The 25,000-nt window shown below is 48.1% G+C and overlaps 1 protein-coding gene across 1 annotated transcript in view; it reads right to left on the bottom strand.

Moving 5' to 3' along the window:
- The window catches only part of caskin1 (CASK interacting protein 1), a 169,428-nt gene that overhangs the window by 21,654 nt on the left and 122,774 nt on the right, over positions 1-25,000 (bottom strand). The window contains exons 12-16 of the mRNA XM_064964693.1: positions 13,423-13,527; positions 12,364-12,479; positions 11,381-11,462; positions 10,756-10,865; positions 4,170-4,280 (exon numbers count right to left, since the gene is read on the bottom strand). Coding sequence (XP_064820765.1) covers positions 4,170-4,280; positions 10,756-10,865; positions 11,381-11,462; positions 12,364-12,479; positions 13,423-13,527 — 524 coding nt within the window. The remainder of the gene's footprint in view (positions 1-4,169; positions 4,281-10,755; positions 10,866-11,380; positions 11,463-12,363; positions 12,480-13,422; positions 13,528-25,000) is intronic.

Below are 25,000 nucleotides of genomic sequence, written 5' to 3'. Positions count from 1 at the left end.
CAGATGTAGGATCTTTAATTTGATAACTCTTTTGTTGCCAGTGAGTGTGTGGGTAGAGTCCAGTCAGTGTGTGTGGGTAGAGTCCAGTCAGTGTGTGTGGGTAGAGTCCAGTCAGTGTGTGTGGGTAGAGTCCAGTCAGTGTGTGGGTAGAGTCCAGTCAGTGTGTGGGTAGAGTCCAGTCAGTGTGTGTGGGTAGAGTCCAGTCAGTGTGTGTGGGTAGAGTCCAGTCAGTGTGTGTGGGTAGAGTCCAGTCAGTGTGTGGGTAGAGTCCAGTCAGTGTGTGGGTAGAGTCCAGTCAGTGTGTCGGTAGAGTCCAGTCAGTGTGTCGGTAGAGTCCAGTCAGTGTGTGGGTAGAGTCCAGTCAGTGTGTGGGTAGAGTCCAGTCAGTGTGTCGGTAGAGTCCAGTCAGTGTGTCGGTAGAGTCCAGTCAGTGTGTCGGTAGAGTCCAGTCAGTGTGTCGGTAGAGTCCAGTCAGTGTGTGGGTAGAGTCCAGTCAGTGTGTGGGTAGAGTCCAGTCAGTGTGTGGGTAGAGTCCAGTCAGTGTGTGGGTAGAGTCCAGTCAGTGTGTGGGTAGAGTCCAGTCAGTGTGTGGGTAGAGTCCAGTCAGTGTGTGGGTAGAGTCCAGTCAGTGTGTGGGTAGAGTCCAGTCAGTGTGTGGGTAGAGTCCAGTCAGTGTGTCGGTAGAGTCCAGTCAGTGTGTCGGCAGAGTCCAGTCAGTGTGGGTAGAGTCCAGTCAGTGTGTGTGGGTAGAGTCCAGTCAGTGTGTGTGGGTAGAGTCCAGTCAGTGTGTGTGGGTAGAGTCCAGTCAGTGTGTGTGGGTAGAGTCCAGTCAGTGTGTGTGGGTAGAGTCCAGTCAGTGTGTGGGTAGAGTCCAGTCAGTGTGTGGGTAGAGTCCAGTCAGTGTGTGGGTAGAGTGCAGTCAGTGTGTGGGTAGAGTCCAGTCAGTGTGTGGGTAGAGTCCAGTCAGTGTGTGGGTAGAGTCCAGTCAGTGTGTGGGTAGAGTCCAGTCAGTGTGTGGGTAGAGTCCAGTCAGTGTGTGGGTAGAGTCCAGTCAGTGTGTGGGTAGAGTCCAGTCAGTGTGTGGGTAGAGTCCAGTCAGTGTGTGGGTCGAGTCCAGTCAGTGTGTGGGTAGAGTCCAGTCAGTGTGTGGGTCGAGTCCAGTCAGTGTGTGGGTCGAGTCCAGTCAGTGTGTGGGTCGAGTCCAGTCAGTGTGTGGGTCGAGTCCAGTCAGTGTGTGGGTAGAGTCCAGTCAGTGTGTGGGTAGAGTCCAGTCAGTGTGGGTAGAGTCCAGTCAGTGTGTGGGTAGAGTCCAGTCAGTGTGTGGGTAGAGTCCAGTCAGTGTGGCTAGAGTCCAGTCAGTGTGTGGGTAGAGTCCAGTCAGTGTGTGGGTAGAGTCCAGTCAGTGTGTGGGTAGAGTCCAGTCAGTCAGTGTGGGTAGAGTCCAGTCAGTCAGTGTGGGTAGAGTCCAGTCAGTGTGTGGGTAGAGTCCAGTCAGTGTGGGTAGAGTCCAGTCAGTGTGTGGGTAGAGTCCAGTCAGTGTGTGGGTAGAGTCCAGTCAGTGTGTGGGTAGAGTCCAGTCAGTGTGGGTAGAGTCCAGTCAGTGTGTGGGTAGAGTCCAGTCAGTGTGTGGGTAGAGTCCAGTCAGTGTGTGGGTAGAGTCCAGTCAGTGTGGCGGTAGAGTCCAGTCAGTGTGGCGGTAGAGTCCAGTCAGTGTGGCTAGAGTCCAGTCAGTGTTGGTAGAGTCCAGTCAGTGTGGCTAGAGTCCAGTCAGTGTGGCTAGAGTCCAGTCAGTGTTGGTAGAGTCCAGTCAGTGTGTGGGTAGAGTCCAGTCAGTGTGTGGGTAGAGTCCAGTCAGTGTGTGGGTAGAGTCCAGTCAGTGTGTGGGTAGAGTCCAGTCAGTGTGTGGGTAGAGTCCAGTCAGTGTGTGGGTAGAGTCCAGTCAGTGTGGCGGTAGAGTCCAGTCAGTGTGGCGGTAGAGTCCAGTCAGTGTGGCTAGAGTCCAGTCAGTGTTGGTAGAGTCCAGTCAGTGTTGGTAGAGTCCAGTCAGTGTGGCTAGAGTCCAGTCAGTGTGGCTAGAGTCCAGTCAGTGTTGGTAGAGTCCAGTCAGTGTTGGTAGAGTCCAGTCAGTGTTGGTAGAGTCCAGTCAGTGTGTGTGGGTAGAGTCCAGTCAGTGTGTGTGGGTAGAGTCCAGTCAGTGTGTGTGGGTAGAGTCCAGTCAGTGTGTGTGGGTAGAGTCCAGTCAGTGTGTGGGTAGAGTCCAGTCAGTGTGTGGGTAGAGTCCAGTCAGTGTGGGTAGAGTCCAGTCAGTCAGTGTGGGTAGAGTCCAGTCAGTCAGTGTGGGTAGAGTCCAGTCAGTCAGTGTGGGTAGAGTCCAGTCAGTCAGTGTGGGTAGAGTCCAGTCAGTCAGTGTGGGTAGAGTCCAGTCAGTCAGTGTGGGTAGAGTCCAGTCAGTCAGTGTGGGTAGAGTCCAGTCAGTCAGTGTGGGTAGAGTCCAGTCAGTCAGTGTGGGTAGAGTCCAGTCAGTGTGTGGGTAGAGTCCAGTCAGTGTGGGTAGAGTCCAGTCAGTGTGTGGGTAGAGTCCAGTCAGTGTGTGGGTAGAGTCCAGTCAGTGTGTGGGTAGAGTCCAGTCAGTGTGTGGGTAGAGTCCAGTCAGTGTGTGGGTAGAGTCCAGTCAGTGTGTGGGTAGAGTCCAGTCAGTGTGTGGGTAGAGTCCAGTCAGTGTGGCGGTAGAGTCCAGTCAGTGTGGCGGTAGAGTCCAGTCAGTGTGGCTAGAGTCCAGTCAGTGTTGGTAGAGTCCAGTCAGTGTGGCTAGAGTCCAGTCAGTGTGGCTAGAGTCCAGTCAGTGTTGGTAGAGTCCAGTCAGTGTGTGGGTAGAGTCCAGTCAGTGTGTGGGTAGAGTCCAGTCAGTGTGTGGGTAGAGTCCAGTCAGTGTGTGGGTAGAGTCCAGTCAGTGTGGCGGTAGAGTCCAGTCAGTGTGTGGGTAGAGTCCAGTCAGTGTGGCTAGAGTCCAGTCAGTGTTGGTAGAGTCCAGTCAGTGTTGGTAGAGTCCAGTCAGTGTTGGTAGAGTCCAGTCAGTGTTGGTAGAGTCCAGTCAGTGTGTGTGGGTAGAGTCCAGTCAGTGTGTGTGGGTAGAGTCCAGTCAGTGTGTGTGGGTAGAGTCCAGTCAGTGTGTGGGTAGAGTCCAGTCAGTGTGTGGGTAGAGTCCAGTCAGTGTGTGGGTAGAGTCCAGTCAGTGTGGGTAGAGTCCAGTCAGTCAGTGTGGGTAGAGTCCAGTCAGTCAGTGTGGGTAGAGTCCAGTCAGTCAGTGTGGGTAGAGTCCAGTCAGTCAGTGTGGGTAGAGTCCAGTCAGTCAGTGTGGGTAGAGTCCAGTCAGTCAGTGTGGGTAGAGTCCAGTCAGTCAGTGTGGGTAGAGTCCAGTCAGTCAGTGTGGGTAGAGTCCAGTCAGTCAGTGTGGGTAGAGTCCAGTCAGTCAGTGTGGGTAGAGTCCAGTCAGTGTGTGGGTAGAGTCCAGTCAGTGTGGGTAGAGTCCAGTCAGTGTGTGGGTAGAGTCCAGTCAGTGTGTGGGTAGAGTCCAGTCAGTGTGTGGGTAGAGTCCAGTCAGTGTGGGTAGAGTCCAGTCAGTGTGTAGATAGACTCTATGATTTATTTTTCTACTTCACTATTGGCCAGATAGTTGGCAGTTAGTAGATAATGAGGTCTCTAATATTCTATATTGATTGATTGGTTCTCATCTAGGGGTGTAATTGTATCACTAGTCTGAGGTACACACACACACACACACACACACACAAACACACAAACACACACACACACACACACACACACACACACACACACACACACACACACACACACACACACACACACACACACACACACAGGACTTTGTCATTGGAGGAGTTTTGAGTCCATCTGTTCTAAAGGCTGCAGCCCTGTCCTGGCCAATCACAGACGAGGTCCTGGGCATGCTCAGTGACTGTCCTTGGGGGAAACTGCTGTCTGGGGGGGGTGTTTGCATCTGAACTGTCTCCAGTATTACTGGTGGGAGGGTGGGGGGGGGGGGGGTGCTGCTTTATGATCAGTGAGTGAGCAGTGAGGTGACGGGGTGTGAGAGCGTGACTTTAACTTTCAGGTCAAAGGATAGGGGTCAGAGGTCAGGGGTTCCTTACCTCTGGGGTCATTCTGCTAATGGTGGCTATGTCATACCCGGCGCTGATGAAGTTTGGAGCGTAGACCTGCAGCTGAAAGTCACTCAGCCATTGGACAACAGCCTCAGAGCTCTAGGAGAGAGAAGACAGGTGGAGGTCTGTCACTACGGCTGGCCCTGGGCTAACGGCTAACCGCTAACGGCTAATGGCGGACCGCTAATGGCTAAAGGCTAACCGCTAATGGCTAACCACGAACGGCTAATGGCTAACCACTAACGGCTAAAGGCTAACTGCTAATAGCTAACCACTAATTGCTAAAGGCTAACCGCTAATGGCTAATCACTAGTAGAGGAGACAGAAGAGGAGAAGACAGGTGGCTAAAAGCTATGGGCTCTGGGCTAAACACCTCTAACAGCTGAAGGCTAAAGACTAGCTAAGAATGACAAGAGAGGAAAGGAGGACTGGGTAGGTGGCTAAAGGCTAACGGCTAGGAGCTACTAGAGGAGGGAGAGAGGGAGAAGACTGGCTCTGTCTGGCTGAGCTATTGGAGAAGATGGAGGAGTGAGAAGACAGGCTCTGTCTGGGTGAGCTATTGCATAAGATGGAGGTGGGAGAAGACTGGCTCTGTCTGGGTGAGCTATTGGAGAATATGGAGGAGGGAGAAGACAGGCTCTGTCTGGGTGAGCTATTGGAGAATATGGAGGAGGGAGAAGACAGACTCTGTCTGGGTGAGCTATTGGAGAATATGGAGGAAGGAGAAGACAGGCTCTGTCTGGGTGAGCTATTGGAGAAGATGGAGGAGGGAGAAGACTGGCTCTGTCTGGGTGAGCTATTGGAGAATATGGAGGAGGGAGAAGACTGGCTCTGTCTGGGTGAGCTATTGGAGAATATGGAGGAAGGAGAAGACAGGCTCTGTCTGGGTGAGCTATTGGAGAAGATGGAGGAAGGAGAAGACTGGCTCTGTCTGGGTGAGCTATTGGAGAAGATGGAGGAGGGAGAAGACTGGCTCTGTCTGGGTGAGCTATTGGAGAATATGGAGGAGGGAGAAGACTGGCTCTGTCTGGGTGAGCTATTGGAGAATATGGAGGAGGGAGAAGACTGGCTCTGTCTGGGTGAGCTATTGGAGAAGATGGAGGAGGGAGAAGACTGTCTCTGTCTGGGTGAGCTATTGGAGAAGATGGAGGTGGGAGAAGACTGGCTCTGTCTGGGTGAGCTATTGGAGAAGATGGAGGTGGGAGAAGACTGGCTCTGTCTGGGTGAGCTATTGGATGAGATGGAGGAGGGAGAAGACTGGCTCTGTCTGGCTGAGCTATTGGAGAATATGGAGGAGGGAGAAGACTGGCTCTGTCTGGGTGAGCTATTGGAGAATATGGAGGAGGGAGAAGACTGGCTCTGTCTGGGTGAGCTATTGGATGAGATGGAGGAGGGAGAAGACTGGCTCTGTCTGGCTGAGCTATTGGAGAATATGGAGGAGGGAGAAGACTGGCTCTGTCTGGGTGAGCTATTGGAGAATATGGAGGAAGGAGAAGACAGGCTCTGTCTGGGTGAGCTATTGGATGAGATGGAGGAGGGAGAAGACTGGCTCTGTCTGGCTGAGCTATTGGAGAATATGGAGGAGGGAGAAGACTGGCTCTGTCTGGGTGAGCTATTGGAGAATATGGAGGAGGGAGAAGACTGGCTCTGTCTGGGTGAGCTATTGGATGAGATGGAAGGGTGGACATGGCCAATCACATCCAGAGATTGTAGACAACCCACTCTGATGTGGTGAAGTCTGCTCCAGAGACTTCCTCTATCACAAGCAGCTGCAGTATCATGCTCTGTCCACTGAGGGGCAGCAGAGAGGCCAGGAGAACTCAGCCATGCCCAGTCAACCAGCACCCCCCCCCCCCCTTTCTTCCCACCCACTCTGTTCAGGACTGGACCACGGGTCACACGGAGGGGGAGAGGAGGAGGAGGAGGGAGGATCTGGAACTAACAGATAGCCATGTGAACCTACACACCCTGCTGGGGAAAAACATGTTCTGTGATCTGATCAAACTATCGCATACACACACTTCCATCTTACTGGTAGAGTCCTGCCAACACACACACACACACACACACACACACACACACACACACACACACACACACACACACACACACACACACACACACACACACACACACACACACGGTGCTAAGCTAGGGGAACTAAGATAAAGATGGCTCAGGCTACAGTATAGTGTAGATACAGTACAGTATAATATATATATATCAGTTTTGTATATATACAGTAAAGTATAATATATATATCAGCATAGTATATATATAGTATAGTATAGTCTATATACCGTATATTACAGTATATATCCAGTATAGTATATATACAGTGTAGTATAATATATATATACAGTATAGTATATGTACAGTATATTATAGTGTATATACAGTATAGTAAATGTATATAGAGTATACTATATATCCAATATAGTATAGTGTGTATATATATATTATATCTCCAGTAAAGTATAGCATAGTATATATCCAGTATATTATAGTGTATATACAGTATAGTAAATGTATATACAGTAGAGTATATATCCAGTATAGTAAATGTATATAGAGTATAGTATATATCCAATATAGTATAGTGTATATATTGTATATTATATCTCCAGTATAGTATATACCCAGTATAGTATAGTATATATCCAGTATAGTAAATGTATATAGAGTATAGTATATATCCAATACAGTATAGTGTATATATTGTACATTATATCTCCAGTATATACAGTAGAGTATATATCCAGTATAGTAAATGTATATAGAGTATAGTATATATCCAATATGGTATAGTGTATATATTGTATATTATATCACCAGTATAGTATAGTATAGTATATATCCAGTATAGTAAATGTATATAGAGTATAGTATATATCCAATACAGTATAGTGTATATATTGTACATTATATCTCCAGTATATACAGTAGAGTATATATCCAGTATAGTAAATGTATATAGAGTATAGTATATATCCAATTTAGTATAGTGTATATATTGTATATTATATCTCCAGTATAGTATAGTATATATCCAGTATATTATAGTGTATATACAGTATAGTAAATGTATATATAGTATAGTATATATCCAATATGGTATAGTGTATATATATATATATATATATATATATATATATATATATATCAGTATAGTATATATATATATATATATATATATATATATATATATATATATATATATATATATATATATATATAGTATAGTATAGTATAGGCTCATATCAGAGAGGTTTAGAGAACACAAAACAATGTCCCTGGGCAGCAAACAAGGAAAATAGGGTTGGAGGAGGAACACAGAGATGGAGGAGGAGGAACACAGAGATGGAGGAGGAGGACCACAGAGATGGAGGAGGAGGAACACAGAGATGGAGGAGGAGGACCACAGAGATGGAGGAGGAGGACCACAGAGATGGAGGAGGAGGACCACAGAGATGGAGGAGGAGGACCACAGAGATGGAGGAGGAGGACCACAGAGATGGAGGAGAAGGAACACAGAGATGGAGGAGGAACACAGAGATGGAGGAGGAACACAGAGATGGAGGAGGAGGAACACAGAGATGGAGGAGGAGGACCACAGAGATGGAGGAGGAGGACCACAGAGATGGAGGAGGAGGACCACAGAGATGGAGGAGGAGGACCACAGAGATGGAGGAGGAGGAACACAGAGATGGAGGAGGAAGAACACAGAGATGGAGGAGGAGGACCACAGAGATGGAGGAAGAACACAGGGATGGAGGAGGAACACAGGAATGGAGGAGGAAGAACACAGAGATGGAGGAGGAGGAACACAGAGATGGAGGAGGAGGAACACAGAGATGGAGGAGGAACACAGGGATGGAGGAGGAACACAGGGATGGAGGAGGAACACAGAGATGGAGGAGGAGGAACACAGAGATGGAGGAGGAGGAGGAACACAGAGATGGAGGAGGAGGACCACAGAGATGGAGGAGGAGTACCACAGAGATGGAGGAGGAGGACCACAGAGATGGAGGAGGAGGAACACAGAGATGGAGGAGGAGGAACACAGAGATGGAGGAGGAGGAACACAGAGATGGAGGAGGAGGAACACAGAGATGGAGGAGGAGGAACACAGAGATGGAGGAGGAGGAACACAGAGATGGAGGAGGAGGAACACAGAGATGGAGGAGGATGACCACAGAGATGGAGGAGGAGGACCACAGAGATGGAGGAGGAGGAACACAGAGATGGAGGAGGAGGAACACAGAGATGGAGGAGGATGACCACAGAGATGGAGGAGGAGGACCACAGAGATGGAGGAGGAGGACCACAGAGATGGAGGAGGAGGACCACAGAGATGGAGGAGGAGGAACACAGAGATGGAGGAGGAGGACCACAGAGATGGAGGAGGAACACAGAGATGGAGGAGGAGGACCACAGAGATGGAGGAGGAGGACCACAGAGATGGAGGAGGAGGACCACAGAGATGGAGGAGGAGGACCACAGAGATGGAGGAGGAACACAGAGATGGAGGAGGAGGAGGAACACAGAGATGGAGGAGGACCACAGAGATGGAGGAGGAACACAGAGATGGAGGAGGAGGACCACAGAGATGGAGGAGGAGGAACACAGAGATGGAGGAGGAGGACCACAGAGATGGAGGAGGAGGACCACAGAGATGGAGGAGGAGGACCACAGAGATGGAGGAGGAGGACCACAGAGATGGAGGAGGAGGACCACAGAGATGGAGGAGGAGGACCACAGAGATGGAGGAGGAGGAACACAGAGATGGAGGAGGAAGAACACAGAGATGGAGGAGGAGGACCACAGAGATGGAGGAAGAACACAGGGATGGAGGAGGAACACAGGAATGGAGGAGGAAGAACACAGAGATGGAGGAGGAACACAGAGATGGAGGAGGAGGAACACAGAGATGGAGGAGGAGGAACACAGAGATGGAGGAGGAACACAGGGATGGAGGAGGAACACAGGGATGGAGGAGGAACACAGAGATGGAGGAGGAGGAACACAGAGATGGAGGAGGAGGAGGAACACAGAGATGGAGGAGGAGGACCACAGAGATGGAGGAGGAGTACCACAGAGATGGAGGAGGAGGACCACAGAGATGGAGGAGGAGGACCACAGAGATGGAGGAGGAGGAACACAGAGATGGAGGAGGAGGAACACAGAGATGGAGGAGGAGGAACACAGAGATGGAGGAGGAGGAACACAGAGATGGAGGAGGAGGAACACAGAGATGGAGGAGGAGGAACACAGAGATGGAGGAGGAGGACCACAGAGATGGAGGAGGAGTACCACAGAGATGGAGGAGGAGGATGAACACAGAGATGGAGGAGGAGGAACACAGAGATGGAGGAGGAGGAACACAGAGATGGAGGAGGAACACAGAGATGGAGGAGGAGGAGGAACACAGAGATGGAGGAGGAGGATGAACACAGAGATGGAGGAGGAGGAACACAGAGATGGAGGAGGAGGAGGAACACAGAGATGGAGGAGGAGGAGGAACACAGAGATGGAGGAGGAGGAACACAGAGATGGAGGAGGAGGAGGAACACAGAGATGGAGGAGGAACACAGAGATGGAGGAGGAACACAGAGATGGAGGAGGAACACAGAGATGGAGGAGGAGGAGGAGGAGGAACACAGAGATGGAGGAGGAGGAGGAACACAGAGATGGAGGAGGAACACAGAGATGGAGGAGGAGGAGGAGGAGGAACACAGAGATGGAGGAGGAGGAACACAGAGATGGAGGAGGAACACAGAGATGGAGGAGGAGGAACACAGAGATGGAGGAGGAGGAACACAGAGATGGAGGAGGAGGAGGAGGAGGAGGAACACAGAGATGGAGGAGGAGGAACTGAAAGGAGAGAAGACAGATAGAACAGAATCTCTCTCAATGAGGAGTAACAGAACAGACAGAGGAAGAGACAGACCGGAGACACACACACACACACACACACACACACACACACACACACACACACACACACACACACACACACACACACACACACACACACACACACACACACACACACACACACACACACACACACACACACACACACACACACACACACACACACTCACCGTGTCGTGGCTGCAACCGAATGCTCGCAGTAAGGACGAGGCCAGCTGAGAGAGTAAGTGTTTAGACATCCTTTTTGTGTGTCGTGTTCGAGACTGTCTGTGTGTCCGTGTTCTCGTGTGTCTGTGTGTCCGTGTTCTCGTGTGTCCGTGTTCTCGTGTGTCTGTGTGTCCGTGTTCTCGTGTGTCTGTGTTTCCGTGTTCTCGTGTGTCTGTGTTTCCGTGTTCTCGTGTGTCCGTGTTCTCGTGTGTCTGTGTGTCCGTGTTCTCGCGTGTCCGTGGTTCTGGGAGTGTGTGTGTGTGTCTACGGTTCTGTGTGTGTGTGTGTGTGTGTGTTTCTGTCGTTGGTGGAGAGTGTGTGAGAGATTGTGCTGAAGGGGAAGAGGGACACTAGTTTCGGTGAGGAGAGGGACGCAGTGAAGCAGGAAATGTGTGAGTGATGACTCTGAGAGGAGGACTGTCTGTCTTACCTTCCCCTCGCCTTGCCCCTCCCCCTTCCAGGTTGCCGTGGCGTCATAAGGTGGAGCTTCATGGAGCGGGCATCCTGATTGGCTCGACTGTCTAGAGGCAGAGGCGGAGCCTGGAGGTAACACACACTGTCGTTGGGTCGAGCTAAACCACTCATATTTTCATTATTTGACCCAACCAATCCTGTCCCACCATTTCTTTCTATAAAACCAATCCCCCTCAATCACCATGTCAATAACCAATCAGGTTTCACCTCCTCCTCAGTAACTGGTGTCGTCAGCCAATCACAGGCCTCCACTACTAACTACTGGCCATCTGGATGACAGAGCCGCCAAGATCCAGATCCCACTGTGTGTGTGTGTGTGTGTGTGTGTGTGTGTGTGTGTGTGTGTGTGTGTGTGTGTGTGTGTGTGTGAGTGTGTGTGTGTGTGAGTGTGTGTGTGTGTGTGTGTGTGCGATTGCTTCAATCGTTATAAAGGAAACAGATGATGCTCTCTTTATCCCCCCCTCTCTCTCTCTCTTTCTCTCTCTCTCATCCCTCTCTCTCTCTCTCTCATCCCTCTCACTGGACAGATGTGTACCTGTAGATTGTAACACACACACATACACATGCACACACACACCTACCTGTAGATAGCTCTACAGACTTGGACTGCTCCAGCAGGTGCTCTTTGGCTTTGGCAGACTGAGACAGCACTGTAGCCAGGAGCTAGTGGGAGAAACAACGCAATCTTTAGTTTAGCTACAACACACAGAGACACAGCCTTTAGTTTAGTTACAACACACAGAGACACGGCCTTTAATTTAGATATATAGGACAGATATATAGGACTCCAAACAGGGCCATTCTACACTAGGACAGATATATAGGACAGATATATAGGACAGATATATAGGACTCCACACAGGGCCATTCTACACTAGGACAGATATATAGGACAGATATATAGGACAGATATATAGGACAGATATATAGGACTCCACACAGGGCCATTCTACACTAGGACAGATATATAGGACAGATATATAGGACAGATATATAGGACAGATATATAGGACAGATATATAGGACTCCACACAGGGCCATTCTACACTAGGACAGATATATAGGACAGATATATAGGACAGATATATAGGACAGATATATAGGACAGGTATATAGGACTCCACACAGGGCCATTCTACACTAGGACAGATATATAGGACAGATATATAGGACTCCACACAGGGCCATTCTACACTAGGACAGATATATAGGACAGGTATATAGGACTCCACACAGGGCCATTCTACACTAGGACAGATATATAGGACAGGTATATAGGACAGATATATAGGACAGGTATATAGGACAGATATATAGGACAGATATATAGGACAGATATATACGTTTCCTTAATTGATGAAATGAAAAGGTTAAACAAACCTTTTAACACACAACAAAACTATAGATATGTTGTGTCATTTTATATCATTGACGGTCAAAGCCCATTTTAGGACAGCACTGTGATCAGCATTAAGTGTGTGATCACATTAAGTGTGTGTGTGTGTGTGTGTGTGTGTGTGTGTGTGTGTGTGTGTGTGTGTGTGTGTGTGTGTGCGCGCCTCACCTTAACCCCCTCGGCCTGCGCGTGGAGAATGTGGGTGGAGCTCCCGGCACTCTGACCACTCCCTGATGACCTCACACTGGTCACACTGCCAGAGCTCCCCACGCTGCTTCGGTCTCCTGGTAAACACAACACACACACACACACACACACACACACACACACACACACACACACAGGTGTGTGTTAACACAGAACCAGGTATCATATGTGTTTCTCCGCTACAATGCACTGGACAGCAGCCCACTCAACAGGGTTCACGACTAGGACAGACGAGGTGATTGACGGAGTGACTGACACACCTGGACACACACACATCCACTGACCGAAGCAGGCCTGATGACTGACAGAGAGACTAAAGACCCATGCAGAGAGAGAGAGAGAGAGAGACAGAGGAGAGAGAGAGAGAGAGACACACAGAGAGACAGAGAGAGAGAGAGAGACAGAGAGACTAAAGACCCATGCAGAGAGAGAGAGAGAGACAGAGGAGAGAGAGAGAGACACAGAGAGACAGAAAGACAGAGAGAGAGAGAGAGACAGAGAGAGACAGAGGAGAGAGAGAGAGAGAGAGAGACACAGAGAGACAGAGAGAGAGACAGAGAGACTAAAGACCCATGCAGAGAGAGAGAGAGACAGAGAGAGACAGAGAGAGAGACAGAGAGAGAGACAGAGAGAGAGAGACAGAGAGAGAGACAGAGAGAGAGACAGAGAGAGACAGATAGACAGACAGATAGATAGACAGACAGATAGACAGACAGATAGATAGATAGATAGATAGATAGATAGATAGATTATGACTGCAGCCCTACACACACAGCCAGGGACCAGGTACTGCCAGGTAGGTACTGGTCTCTGTTCAGTTCTGGACATAATGGAGGGATGGCAGGGTCTCTAAGGTGCCCCTATCCACTGATTCTAGGTCAGATCCTATAGGGGCCATTGTGTTGCCTTGCCCTATAGTATTAGCCCGGATAATCTGATCTAGACCTATGGTTAGGGGCATCAATCTGTAGACAACGCCACAGGTCAGGGGTCAGGCAGGGCTGCGCGAGGCGGGGTTACCTGGCCCAGGCTTGCGCAGCACCCATATCTCCTCGCTGGAGCTGCCCTGGGGGCCGCAGGACCGGGTGGGGGAACCGTGAGGGGTGGCTTCTGAGCCGCGACAACCTTCAACACAGAAACCACTGTTAACCTCTAAATCCCCCTGCTCCGCTAATCTAGCTGTAGCCGCTAAGCCCAGCTACGCTAAACTATCAGCTAATCCTGGGGATAAACTTGACTTACTCCGGGGTTAAACTAGCATTAGCAGCTAAACCCCGCGCTAAAATAGCATTAGTAGCTAACCCCAAACTAGCCATATATGCTAGTCCTGGGGCTAAAATAGCATTAGAAGCTAACCCTGTCACTGAACTAGCATTAGTAGCTAACCCTAAACTAGGAATCACTGTTAGTCCTGGGGCTAAAATAGCATTAGAAGCTAACCCTGTCACTGAAACAGCATTAGTAGCTAACCCTACACTAGGAATCAGTGTTAGTCCTGGGGCTAAAATAGCATTAGAAGCTAACCCTGTCACTGAAACAGCATTAGTAGCTAACCCTACACTAGGAATCACTGTTAGTCCCGGGGCTAAAATAGCATTAGAAGCTAACCCTGTCACTGAAACAGCATTAGTAGCTAACCCTACACTAGGAATCAGTGTTAGTCCTGGGGCTAAACTACCAATAGCAGCTAACCCCAAACTAGTCATCACTGCTAGTCCTGGGGCTAAAATAGCATTAGAAGCTAACCCTGTCACTGAAACAGCATTAGTAGCTAACCCTACACTAGGAATCAGTGTTAGTCCTGGGGCTAAACTACCAATAGCAGCTAACCCCAAACTAGCCATCACTGCTAGCCCTGGGGCTAAAATAGCATTAGCAGCTAAATCTGTCACTGAGCTAGCATTAGTAGCTAACCCTAAACGAGGAATCACTGCTAATCCTGGGGCTAAACTACCATTAGCGGTTAGCCCTGACGCTAATGTAGTGTTAGCCAATAACTAGCATTAGCAGCTAACAATTAAGCAAAACTAGCATTAACTGCAAACAGTTAATCACTCACCCTCTAACTCTAAACCTTAGCTTTGCTAGCATTGACCCGCTAATCCTAAACTGGCTAACCAGCCCCACCACGATCCCCAACCAGCAGGACAGATGGGGGTGCAGGGCGGGGTGGGGGTATGAGGGACAGTAGAATATACTCTATGTCTGCTTGTTTAACTTCACCCTATCTTAACAGCAGACACAGACACACACGCATATATACATCACATATATATATATATTCCATAGATATATGAGAACATTTATATACCATTGTACATAAATAGATCAGTAGCATGCATGTATATCTGTGTAGATATATATATATATATGTGTCAGAATGTACATAAATATACATATATATGTATAATATATGAAGAGATATATGATGATATATGCGGGGTAAGGTAAGGTAGGTCCGGTATGAGCTGCAGTTCATCAGGAGAGAGAGGATTACAGTAGAACAGGGACTCAAGGCCTTTAGAGACTGGAGGAGAGGGTTACAGTAGAACAGGGACTCGAGGCCTTTAGAGACTGGAGGAGAGGATTACAGTAGAACAGGGACTCAAGGCCTTTATAAACCATAGAGACTGGAGGAGAGGCTTACAGTAGAACAGGGACTCAAGGCCTTTAGAGACTGGAGGAGAGGATTACAGTAGAACAGGGACTCAAGGCCTTTAGAGACTGGAGGAGAGGATTACAGCAGAACAGGGACTCAAGGCCTTTAGAGACTGGAGGAGAGGATTACAGTAGAACAGGGACTCAAGGCCTTTAGAGACTGGAGGAGAGGATTACAGTAGAACAGGGACTCAAGGCCTTTAGAGACTGGAGGAGAGGGTTACAGTAGAACAGGGACTCAAGGCCTTTAGAGACTGGAGGAGAGGGTTACAGTAGAACAGGGACTCAAGGCCTTTAGAGACTGGAGGAGAGGGTTACAGTAGAACAGGGACTCAAGGCCTTTAGAGACTGGAGGAGAGGGTTACAGTAGAACAGGGACTCAAGGCCTTTAGAGACTGGAGGAGAGGATTACAGTAGAACAGGGACTCAAGGCATTTATAAACCATATAGACTGGAGGAGAGGGTTACAGTAGAACAGGGACTCAAGGCCTTTAGAGACTGGAGGAGAGGATTACAGTAGAACAGGGACTCAAGGCCTTTAGAGACTGGAGGAGAGGATTACAGTAGAACAGGGACTCAAGGCCTTTAGAGACTGGAGGAGAGGATTACAGTAGAACAGGGACTCAAGGCCTTTATAAACCATAGAGACTGGAGGAGAGGGTTACAGTAGAACAGGGACTCAAGGCCTTTAGAGACTGGAGGAGAGGATTACAGTAGAACAGGGACTCAAGGCCTTTAGAGACTGGAGGAGAGGATTACAGTAGAACAGGGACTCAAGGCCTTTACAGACTGGAGGAGAGGGTTACAGTAGAACAGGGACTCAAGGCCTTTATAAACCATATAGACTGGAGGAGAGGATTACAGTAGAACAGAGACTGAAGGCCATTAGAGACTGGAGGAGAGGATTACAGTAGAACAGGGACTCAAGGCCTTTAGAGACTGGAGGATTACTACTGAAACACAGCTAACCAAACAACAGTGCTCGGTGGCTGTGCTACTGAAACACTGCTAACCAAACAACAGAACTAGGTGGCTGTGCTACTGAAACACTGCTAACCAAACAACAGTGCTAGGTGGCTGTGCTACTGAAACACTGCTAACCAAACAACAGTGCTCGGTGGCTGTACTTCAGAAACATCGCTAACCAAACAACAGAACTAGTTGGCTGTACTACTGAAACACTGCTTACCAAACAACAGAACTAGGTGGCTGTACTACTGAAACACTGCTAACCAAACAACAGTGCTCGGTGGCTGTACTTCAGAAACATCGCTAACCAAACAACAGAACTAGTTGGCTGTACTACTGAAACACTGCTAACCAAACAACAGTGCTAGGTGGCTGTACTACTGAAACACTGCTAACCAAACAACAGAACTAGGTGGCTGTACTACTGAAACACTGCTAACCAAACAACAGTGCTCGGTGGCTGTACTACTGAAACACTGCTAACCAAACAACAGTGCTAGGTGGCTAGATAGTTGTTTTCTTGTTGGAAGATCCACTTGCGGTTAAGTGTCATCCTCCTGGATGAGGCAACCAGAGTTTTTGGGCTGATTTTGAGTTCCTGGTGCCGTTGACCCTTAACAAGGACCCCAGGATCAGTGGAATCAAAACATCCCCATAACATGAAAATATATTTTACAGTAGGTATGAGGTACTTCTCTGCATAGTGTTTAATATGCATGGCTCTTTCAATGCCAATCCCACCCCTGGTGTGTGTGGCCAAAGAGCTCTATATTTGTCTCAAATGGCTTGGTTCCAATCCAAGGGCCTTTCGCCATGGTGATTTCGCCATGGTGATTTCGCCACGGCGATGGATGTGAAATGGATTTGACATGTCTGTTACCTCATTATTAAACCCTCAGTGAAACAGGAAGCTACGGAAGACCACAACACAAGCTACGGAAGACCACAACACAAGCTACGGAAGACCACAGTACAAGCTACGGAAGACCACAACACAAGCTACGGAAGAACACAATACAAGCTACGGAAGACCACAATACAAGCTACGGAAGACCACAATACGAGCTACGGAAGACCACAACACAAGCTACGGAAGACCACAAAACAAGCTACGGAAGACCACAAAACAAGCTACGGAAGACCACAATACAAGCTACGGAACACCACAACACAAGCTACGGAAGACCACAAAACAAGCTACGGAAGACCACAAAACAAGCTACGGAAGAACACAATACAAGCTACGGAAGACCACAATACAAGCTACGAAAGACCAAAATACAAGCTACGGAACACCACAATACGAGCTACGGAAGACCACAACACAAGCTACGGAACACCACAATACAAGCTACGGAACACCACAGACCAGACAGGATCGATAGTTGTAATGTTATAGTTCTGTCTGAGAGACCAGACAGGATCGATAGTTGTAATGTTATAGTTCTGTCTGAGAGACCAGACAGGATCGATAGTTGTAATGTTATAGTTCGGTCTGAGAGACCAGACAGGATCGATAGTTGTAATGTTATAGTTCGGTCTGAGAGACCAGACAGGATCGATAGTTGTAATGTTATAGTTCTGTCTGAGAGACCAGACAGGATCGATAGTTGTAATGTTATAGTTCGGTCTGAGAGACCAGACAGGATCGATAGTTGTAATGTTATAGGTCTGAGAGACCAGACAGGATCGATAGTTGTAATGTTATAGTTCGGTCTGAGAGACCAGACAGGATCGATAGTTGTAATGTTATAGTTCTGTCTGAGAGACCAGACTGGATCGATAGTTGTAATGTTATAGTTCGGTCTGAGAGACCAGACAGGATCGATAGTTGTAATGTTATAGTTCGGTCTGAGAGACCAGACAGGATCGATAGTTGTAATGTTATAGTTCGGTCTGAGAGACCAGACAGGATCGATAGTTGTAATGTTATAGTTCTGTCTGATAGACCAGACAGGATCGATAGTTGTAATGTTATAGTTCGGTCTGAGAGACCAGACAGGATCGATAGTTGTAATGTTATAGGTCTGAGAGACCAGACAGGATCGATAGTTGTAATGTTATAGTTCAGTCTCAGAGACCAGACAGGATCGATAGTTGTAATGTTATAGTTCTGTCTGAGAGACCAGACTGGATCGATAGTTGTAATGTTATAGTTCGGTCTCAGAGACCAGACTGGATCGATAGTTGTAATGTTATAGTTCGGTCTGAGAGACCAGACAGGATCGATAGTTGTAATGTTATAGTTCTGTCTGAGAGACCAGACAGGATCGATAGTTGTAATGTTATAGTTCGGTCTGAGAGACCAGACAGGATCGATAGTTGTAATGTTATAGTTAGGTCTGAGAGACCAGACAGGATCGATAGTTGTAATGTTATAGTTCGGTCTGAGAGACCAGACAGGATCGATAGTTGTAATGTTATAGTTCGGTCTGAGAGACCAGACAGGATCGATAGTTGTAATGTTATAGTTCTGTCTGAGAGACCAAACAGGATCGATAGTTGTAATGTTATAGTTCGGTCTGAGAGACCAGACAGGATCGATAGTTGTAATGTTATAGTTCTGTCTGAGAGAACAAACAGGATCGATAGTTGTAATGTTATAGTTCGGTCTGAGAGACCAGACAGGATCGATAGTTGTAATGTTATAGTTCGGTCTGAGAGACCAGACAGGATCGATAGTTGTAATGTTATAGATCTGTCTGAGAGACCAGACAGGATCGATAGTTGTAATGTTATAGTTCTGTCTGAGAGACCAGACAGGATCGATAGTTGTAATGTTATAGTTCTGTCTGAGAGACCAGACAGGATCGATAGTTGTAATGTTATAGTTCTGTCTGAGAGACCAGACAGGATCGATAGTTGTAATGTTATAGTTCGGTCTGAGAGACCAGACAGGATGGATAGTTGTAATGTTATAGTTCTGTCTGAGAGACCAGACAGGATCGATAGTTGTAATGTTATAGATCTGTCTGAGAGACCAGACAGGATCGATAGTTGTAATGTTATAGTTCTGTCTGAGAGAACAGACAGGATCGATAGTTGTAATGTTATAGTTCGGTCTGAGAGACCAGACAGGATCGATAGTTGTAATGTTATAGTTCGGTCTGAGAGACCAGACAGGATCGATAGTTGTAATGTTATAGTTCGGTCTGAGAGACCAGACAGGATCGATAGTTGTAATGTTATAGTTCGGTCTGAGAGACCAGACAGGATCGATAGTTGTAATGTTATAGTTCGGTCTGAGAGACCAGACAGGATCGATAGTTGTAATGTTATAGTTCTGTCTGAGAGACCAGACAGGATCGATAGTTGTAATGTTATAGTTCGGTCTGAGAGACCAGACAGGATCGATAGTTGTAATGTTATAGTTAGGTCTGAGAGACCAGACAGGATCGATAGTTGTAATGTTATAGTTCGGTCTGAGAGACCAGACAGGATCGATAGTTGTAATGTTATAGTTCGGTCTGAGAGACCAGACAGGATCGATAGTTGTAATGTTATAGTTCGGTCTGAGAGACCAGACAGGATCGATAGTTGTAATGTTATAGTTCGGTCTGAGAGACCAGACAGGATCGATAGTTGTAATGTTATAGATCTGTCTCAGAGACCAGACAGGATCGATAGTTGTAATGTTATAGTTCTGTCTGAGAGACCAGACAGGATCGATAGTTGTAATGTTATAGTTCGGTCTGAGAGACCAGACAGGATCGATAGTTGTAATGTTATAGTTCGGTCTGAGAGACCAGACTGGATCGATAGTTGTAATGTTATAGTTCGGTCTGAGAGACCAGACAGAATCGATAGTTGTAATGTTATAGTTCTGTCTGAGAGACCAGACAGGATCGATAGTTGTAATGTTATAGTTCGGTCTGAGAGACCAGACAGGATCGATAGTTGTAATGTTATAGTTCGGTCTGAGAGACCAGACAGGATCGATAGTTGTAATGTTATAGTTCGGTCTGAGAGACCAGACAGGATCGATAGTTGTAATGTTATAGTTCGGTCTGAGAGACCAGACAGGATCGATAGTTGTAATGTTATAGTTCGGTCTGAGAGACCAGACAGGATCGATAGTTGTAATGTTATAGTTCTGTCTGAGAGACCAGACTGGATCGATAGTTGTAATGTTATAGTTCGGTCTGAGAGACCAGACAGGATCGATAGTTGTAATGTTATAGTTCGGTCTGAGAGACCAGACAGGATCGATAGTTGTAATGTTATAGTTCGGTCTGAGAGACAATCAATACTCAGTTACACACATACAGTGGGTCCGGTTGAGTGGGTGATATGGTCAGGTTGAGTGGGTGGTTTGGTCAGGTTGAGTGGGTGGTTTGGTCAGGTTGAGTGGGTGGTTTGGTCAGGTTGAGTGGGTGATATGGTCCGGTTGAGTGGGTGTATAGTCAGGTTGAGTGGGTGATATGGTCAGGTTGAGTGGGTGGTTTGGTCAGGTTGAGTGGGTGGTTTGGTCAGGTTGAGTGGGTGGTATGGTCAGGTTGAGTGGGTGGTTTGGTCAGGTTGAGTGGGTGGTATGGTCAGGTTGAGTGGGTGGTTTGGTCAGGTTGAGTGGGTGGTTTGGTCCGGTTGAGTGGGTGTTTAGTCAGGTTGAGTGGGTGGTTTGGTCAGGTTGAGTGGGTGATATGGTCAGGTTGAGTGGGTGTATAGTCAGGTTGAGTGGGTGGTTTGGGCAGGTTGAGTGGGTGGTTTGGTCCGGTTGAGTGGGCTTATAGTCAGGTTGAGTGGGTGGTTTGGGCAGGTTGAGTGGGTGGTTTGGTCAGGTTGAGTGGGTAGTAGGGTCAGGTTGAGTGGGTGGTATGGTCAGGTTGAGTGGGTGGTTTGGTCAGGTTGAGTGGGTGATATGGTCAGGTTGAGTGGTAGTATAGTCAGGTTGAGTGGGTGGTTTGGTCAGGTTGAGTGGGTGATATGGTCAGGTTGAGTGTGTGTATAGTCAGGTTGAGTGGGTGGTATGGGCAGGTTGAGTGGGTGGTTTGGTCAGGTTGAGTGGGTGATATGGTCAGGTTGAGTGGGTGATATGGTCAGGTTGAGTGGGGGGTTTGGTCAGGTTGAGTGGGTGGTTTGGTCAGGTTGAGTGGGTGATATGGTCAGGTTGAGTGGGTGGTTTGGTCTGGTTGAGTGGGTGGTTTGGTCAGGTTGAGTGGGTAGTAGGGTCAGGTTGAGTGGGTAGTAGGGTCAGGTTGAGTGGGTAGTAGGGTCAGGTTGAGTGGGGGGTTTGGTCAGGTTGAGTGGGTGGTTTGGTCAGGTTGAGTGGGTGATATGGTCAGGTTGAGTGGGTGGTTTGGTCTGGTTGAGTGGGTGGTTTGGTCAGGTTGAGTGGGTGGGTGGCTGGTTTGGTCAGGTTGAGTGGGTGATATGGTCAGGTTGAGTGGGTGGTTTGGTCAGGTTGAGTGGGTGATATGGTCAGGTTGAGTTGGTGGTTTGGTCAGGTTGAGTGGGTGGTTTGGTCAGGTTGAGTGGGTGATATGGTCAGGTTGAGTGGTTGGTTTGGTCTGGTTGAGTGGGTGGGTGGTTTGGTCAGGACAGAGGGTGGTTTGGTCAGGTTGAGTGGGTGGTTTGGTCAGGTTGAGTGGGTGGGTGGCTGGTTTGGTCAGGTTGAGTGGGTGGTTTGGTCAGGTTGAGTGGGTGGGTGGTATGGTCAGGTTGAGTGGTTGGTTTGGTCTGGTTGAGTGGGTGGGTGGTTTGGTCAGGACAGAGGGTCAGGTTGAGTGGGTGGTTTGGTCAGGTTGAGTGGGTGGTTTGGTCAGGTTGAGTGGGTGGTTTGGTCAGGTTGAGTGGGTGGTATGGGCAGATTGAGGGGTGGTTTGTTCAGGTTGAGTGGGTGATATGGTCAGGTTGAGTGGGTGGTTTGGTCAGGTTGAGTGGGTGGTTTGGGCAGGTTGAGTGGGTGGGTGGCTGGTTTGGTCAGGTTGAGTGGGTGGTTTGGTCAGCTTGAGTGGGTGATATGGTCAGGTTGAGTGGGTGGTTTGGTCAGGTTGAGTGGGTGGTATGGTCAGGTTGAGTGGGTGGTTTGGTCAGGTTGAGTGGGTGGTTTGGTCAGGACAGAGGGTCAGGTTAAGTGGATGGTATGGTCAGGTTGAGTGGGTGGTATGGTCAGGTTGAGTGGGTGGTTTGGTCAGGTTGAGTGGGTGGTTTTGTCAGGTTGAGTGGGTGGTATGGTCAGGTTGAGTGGGTGGTTTGGTCAGGTTGAGTGGGTGGTTTGGACAGGTTGAGTGGGTGGTATGGTCAGCTTGAGTGGGTGGTAAGGGCAGGTTGAGGGGTGGTTTGGTCAGGTTGAGTGGGTGATATGGTCAGGTTGAGTGGGTGGTTTGGTCAGGTTGAGTGGGTGGTTTGGGCAGGTTGAGTGGGTGGGTGGCTGGTTTGGTCAGGTTGAGTGGGTTGTTTGGTCAGCTTGAGTGGGTGATATGGTCAGGTTGAGTGGGTGGTTTGGTCAGGTTGAGTGGGTGGTATGGTCAGGTTGAGTGGGTGGTTTGGTCAGGTTGAGTGGGTGGTTTGGTCAGGTTGAGTGGATGGTTTGGTCAGGACAGAGGGTCAGGTTGAGTGGGTGGTATAGTCAGGTTTAGTGGGTGGTATAGTCAGGTTGAGTTGGTGGTTTGGTCAGGTTGAGTGGGTGGTATAGTCAGGTTGAGTGGGTGGTATAGTCAGGTTGAGTGGGTGGTTTGGTCAGGTTGAGTTGGTGGTAGGGTCAGGTTGAGTGGGTGGTATAGTCAGATTGAGTGGGTGGTTTGGTCAGGTTGAGTGGGTGGGTGGTTTGGTCAGGTTGAGTGGGTGGTTTGGTCAGGTTGAGTGGGTAGTAGGGTCAGGTTGAGTGGATGGTATGGTCAGGTTGAGTGGGTGGTATAGTCAGATTGAGTGGGTAGTAGGGTCAGGTTGAGTGGGTGGGTGGTATAGTCAGGTTGAGTGGGTGGTATAGTCAAGACAAAGGGAATATGCAGAAAACCAGGAACCAACCAACCATCCTGAACCAACTCAGGTCAACAGAACAGGAGATAACTTAGAACTGTCCTTGACAGTGACCAGCGTTTTCTAAACTCGGTCCTGGGGGGCACATTTACACTACACAGCTGAATCAGCAAAAGGTGCCCCCCAAGCGGGGCCCCGGGACCGAGTTTGGGAAGCGGTTCATTAAACTACGTATTCTGTATTCTCTCTATCTGTGGCCTGAGGTGGATTTCTTCTGGTTACTAAAGCAACGACAGTACGTCATGCAAGGAGTTTCAATATCTCACGGAGTGGCTGCCGTTTCCACACCACGTCGGTTGTCTGATTACCTGAAGCTCGCAGGTCAAGGGTCACTGTTATTAAATGTTCAATGTCTTTCAACCTGCTTTACTGGGTAAGGAGAGGAGGAGGCTAATGTTAAGACACAGTACACACACTCTTCACCCCACTATAACCCTTGATCAACAGCAACACTACACTGTAACCCTTGTTCAACAGCAACACCCCACTGTTACCCTTGTTCAACAGCAACAATACACTGTAACTCTTGTTCAACAGCAACAGCAACACCCCACTGTAACCCTTGATGAACAGCAACACTACACTGTAACTCTTGTTCAACAGCAACACTCCACTGTAACCCTTGTTCAACAGCAACACCACACTATAACCCTTGTTCAACAGCAATACCCCACTATAACCCTTGTTCAACAGCAACACAACACCAGACTGTAACCATTGTTCAACAGCAACACTACACTATAACCCTTGTTCAACAGCAACACCCCACTGTAACCCTTGTTCAACAGCAACACTACACTGTAACCCTTGTTCAACAGCAACACTACACTGTAACCCTTGCTCAACAGCAACACCCCACTGTAACCCTTGTTCAACAGCAACACTACACTGTAACCCTTGTTCAACAGCAACACTACACTGTAACCCTTGCTCAACAGCAACACCTCACTGTAACCCTTGTTCAACAGCAACACCCCACTGTAACCCTTGTTCAACAGCAACACTACACTGTAACCCTTGCTCAACAGCAACACCCCACTGTAACCCTTGTTCAACAGCAACACCCCACTGTAACGCTTGTTCAACAGCAACACTACACTGAAACCCTTGTTCAACAGCAACACCCCACTGTAACCCTTGTTCAACAGCAACACTACACTGTAACCCTTGTTTAATAGCAACACTACACTGTAACCCTTGTTTAATAGCAACACTACACTGTAACCCTTGTTTAATAGCAACACTACACTGTAACCCTTGTTTAATAGCAACACTACACTGTAACCCTTGTTTTTTTTATTTTTTTATTTTACCTTTATTTTACTCGGCAAGTCAGTTAAGTACAAATTCTTATTTTCAATGACGGCCTAGGAACAGTGGGTTAACTGCCTGTTCAGGGGCAGAACGACAGATTTTGTACCTTGTCAGCTCAGGGATTTGAACTTGCAACCTTTCGGTTACTAGTCCAATGCTCTAACCACTAGGCTACCCTGCCGACCCAACAGCAACACTACACTATAACCCTTGTTCAACAGCAACACTACACTGTAACCCTTGTTCAACAGCAACAATACACTATAACCCTTGTTCAACAGCAACACCCCACTGTAACCCTTGTTCAACAGCAACACTACACTATAACCCTTGTTCAACAGCAACACCCCACTGTAACCCTTGTTCAACAGCAACACTACACTATAACCCTTGTTCAACAGCAACACCCCACTGTAACCCTTGTTCAACAGCAACACTACACTGTAACCCTTGCTCAACAGCAACACCCCACTGTAACCCTTGTTCAACAGCAACACTACACTGTAACCCTTGTTCAACAGCAACACTACACTGTAACCCTTGTTCAACAGCAACACTACACTATAACCCTTGTTCAACAGCAACACTACACTATAACCCTTGTTCAACAGCAACACGACACACCCTTGTTTTATATGGATGGGGTGACAACAGCAACAACAGAAAAAACAACTTTAAA

Source organism: Oncorhynchus masou, unplaced genomic scaffold, assembly GCF_036934945.1.
Source record: "Oncorhynchus masou masou isolate Uvic2021 unplaced genomic scaffold, UVic_Omas_1.1 unplaced_scaffold_181, whole genome shotgun sequence".
In the NCBI taxonomy this organism is placed as follows: domain Eukaryota; kingdom Metazoa; phylum Chordata; class Actinopteri; order Salmoniformes; family Salmonidae; genus Oncorhynchus; species Oncorhynchus masou.
Note: the sequence above shows the minus strand (reverse complement) of the source record. Positions and strands in the feature narration are given on the sequence as shown.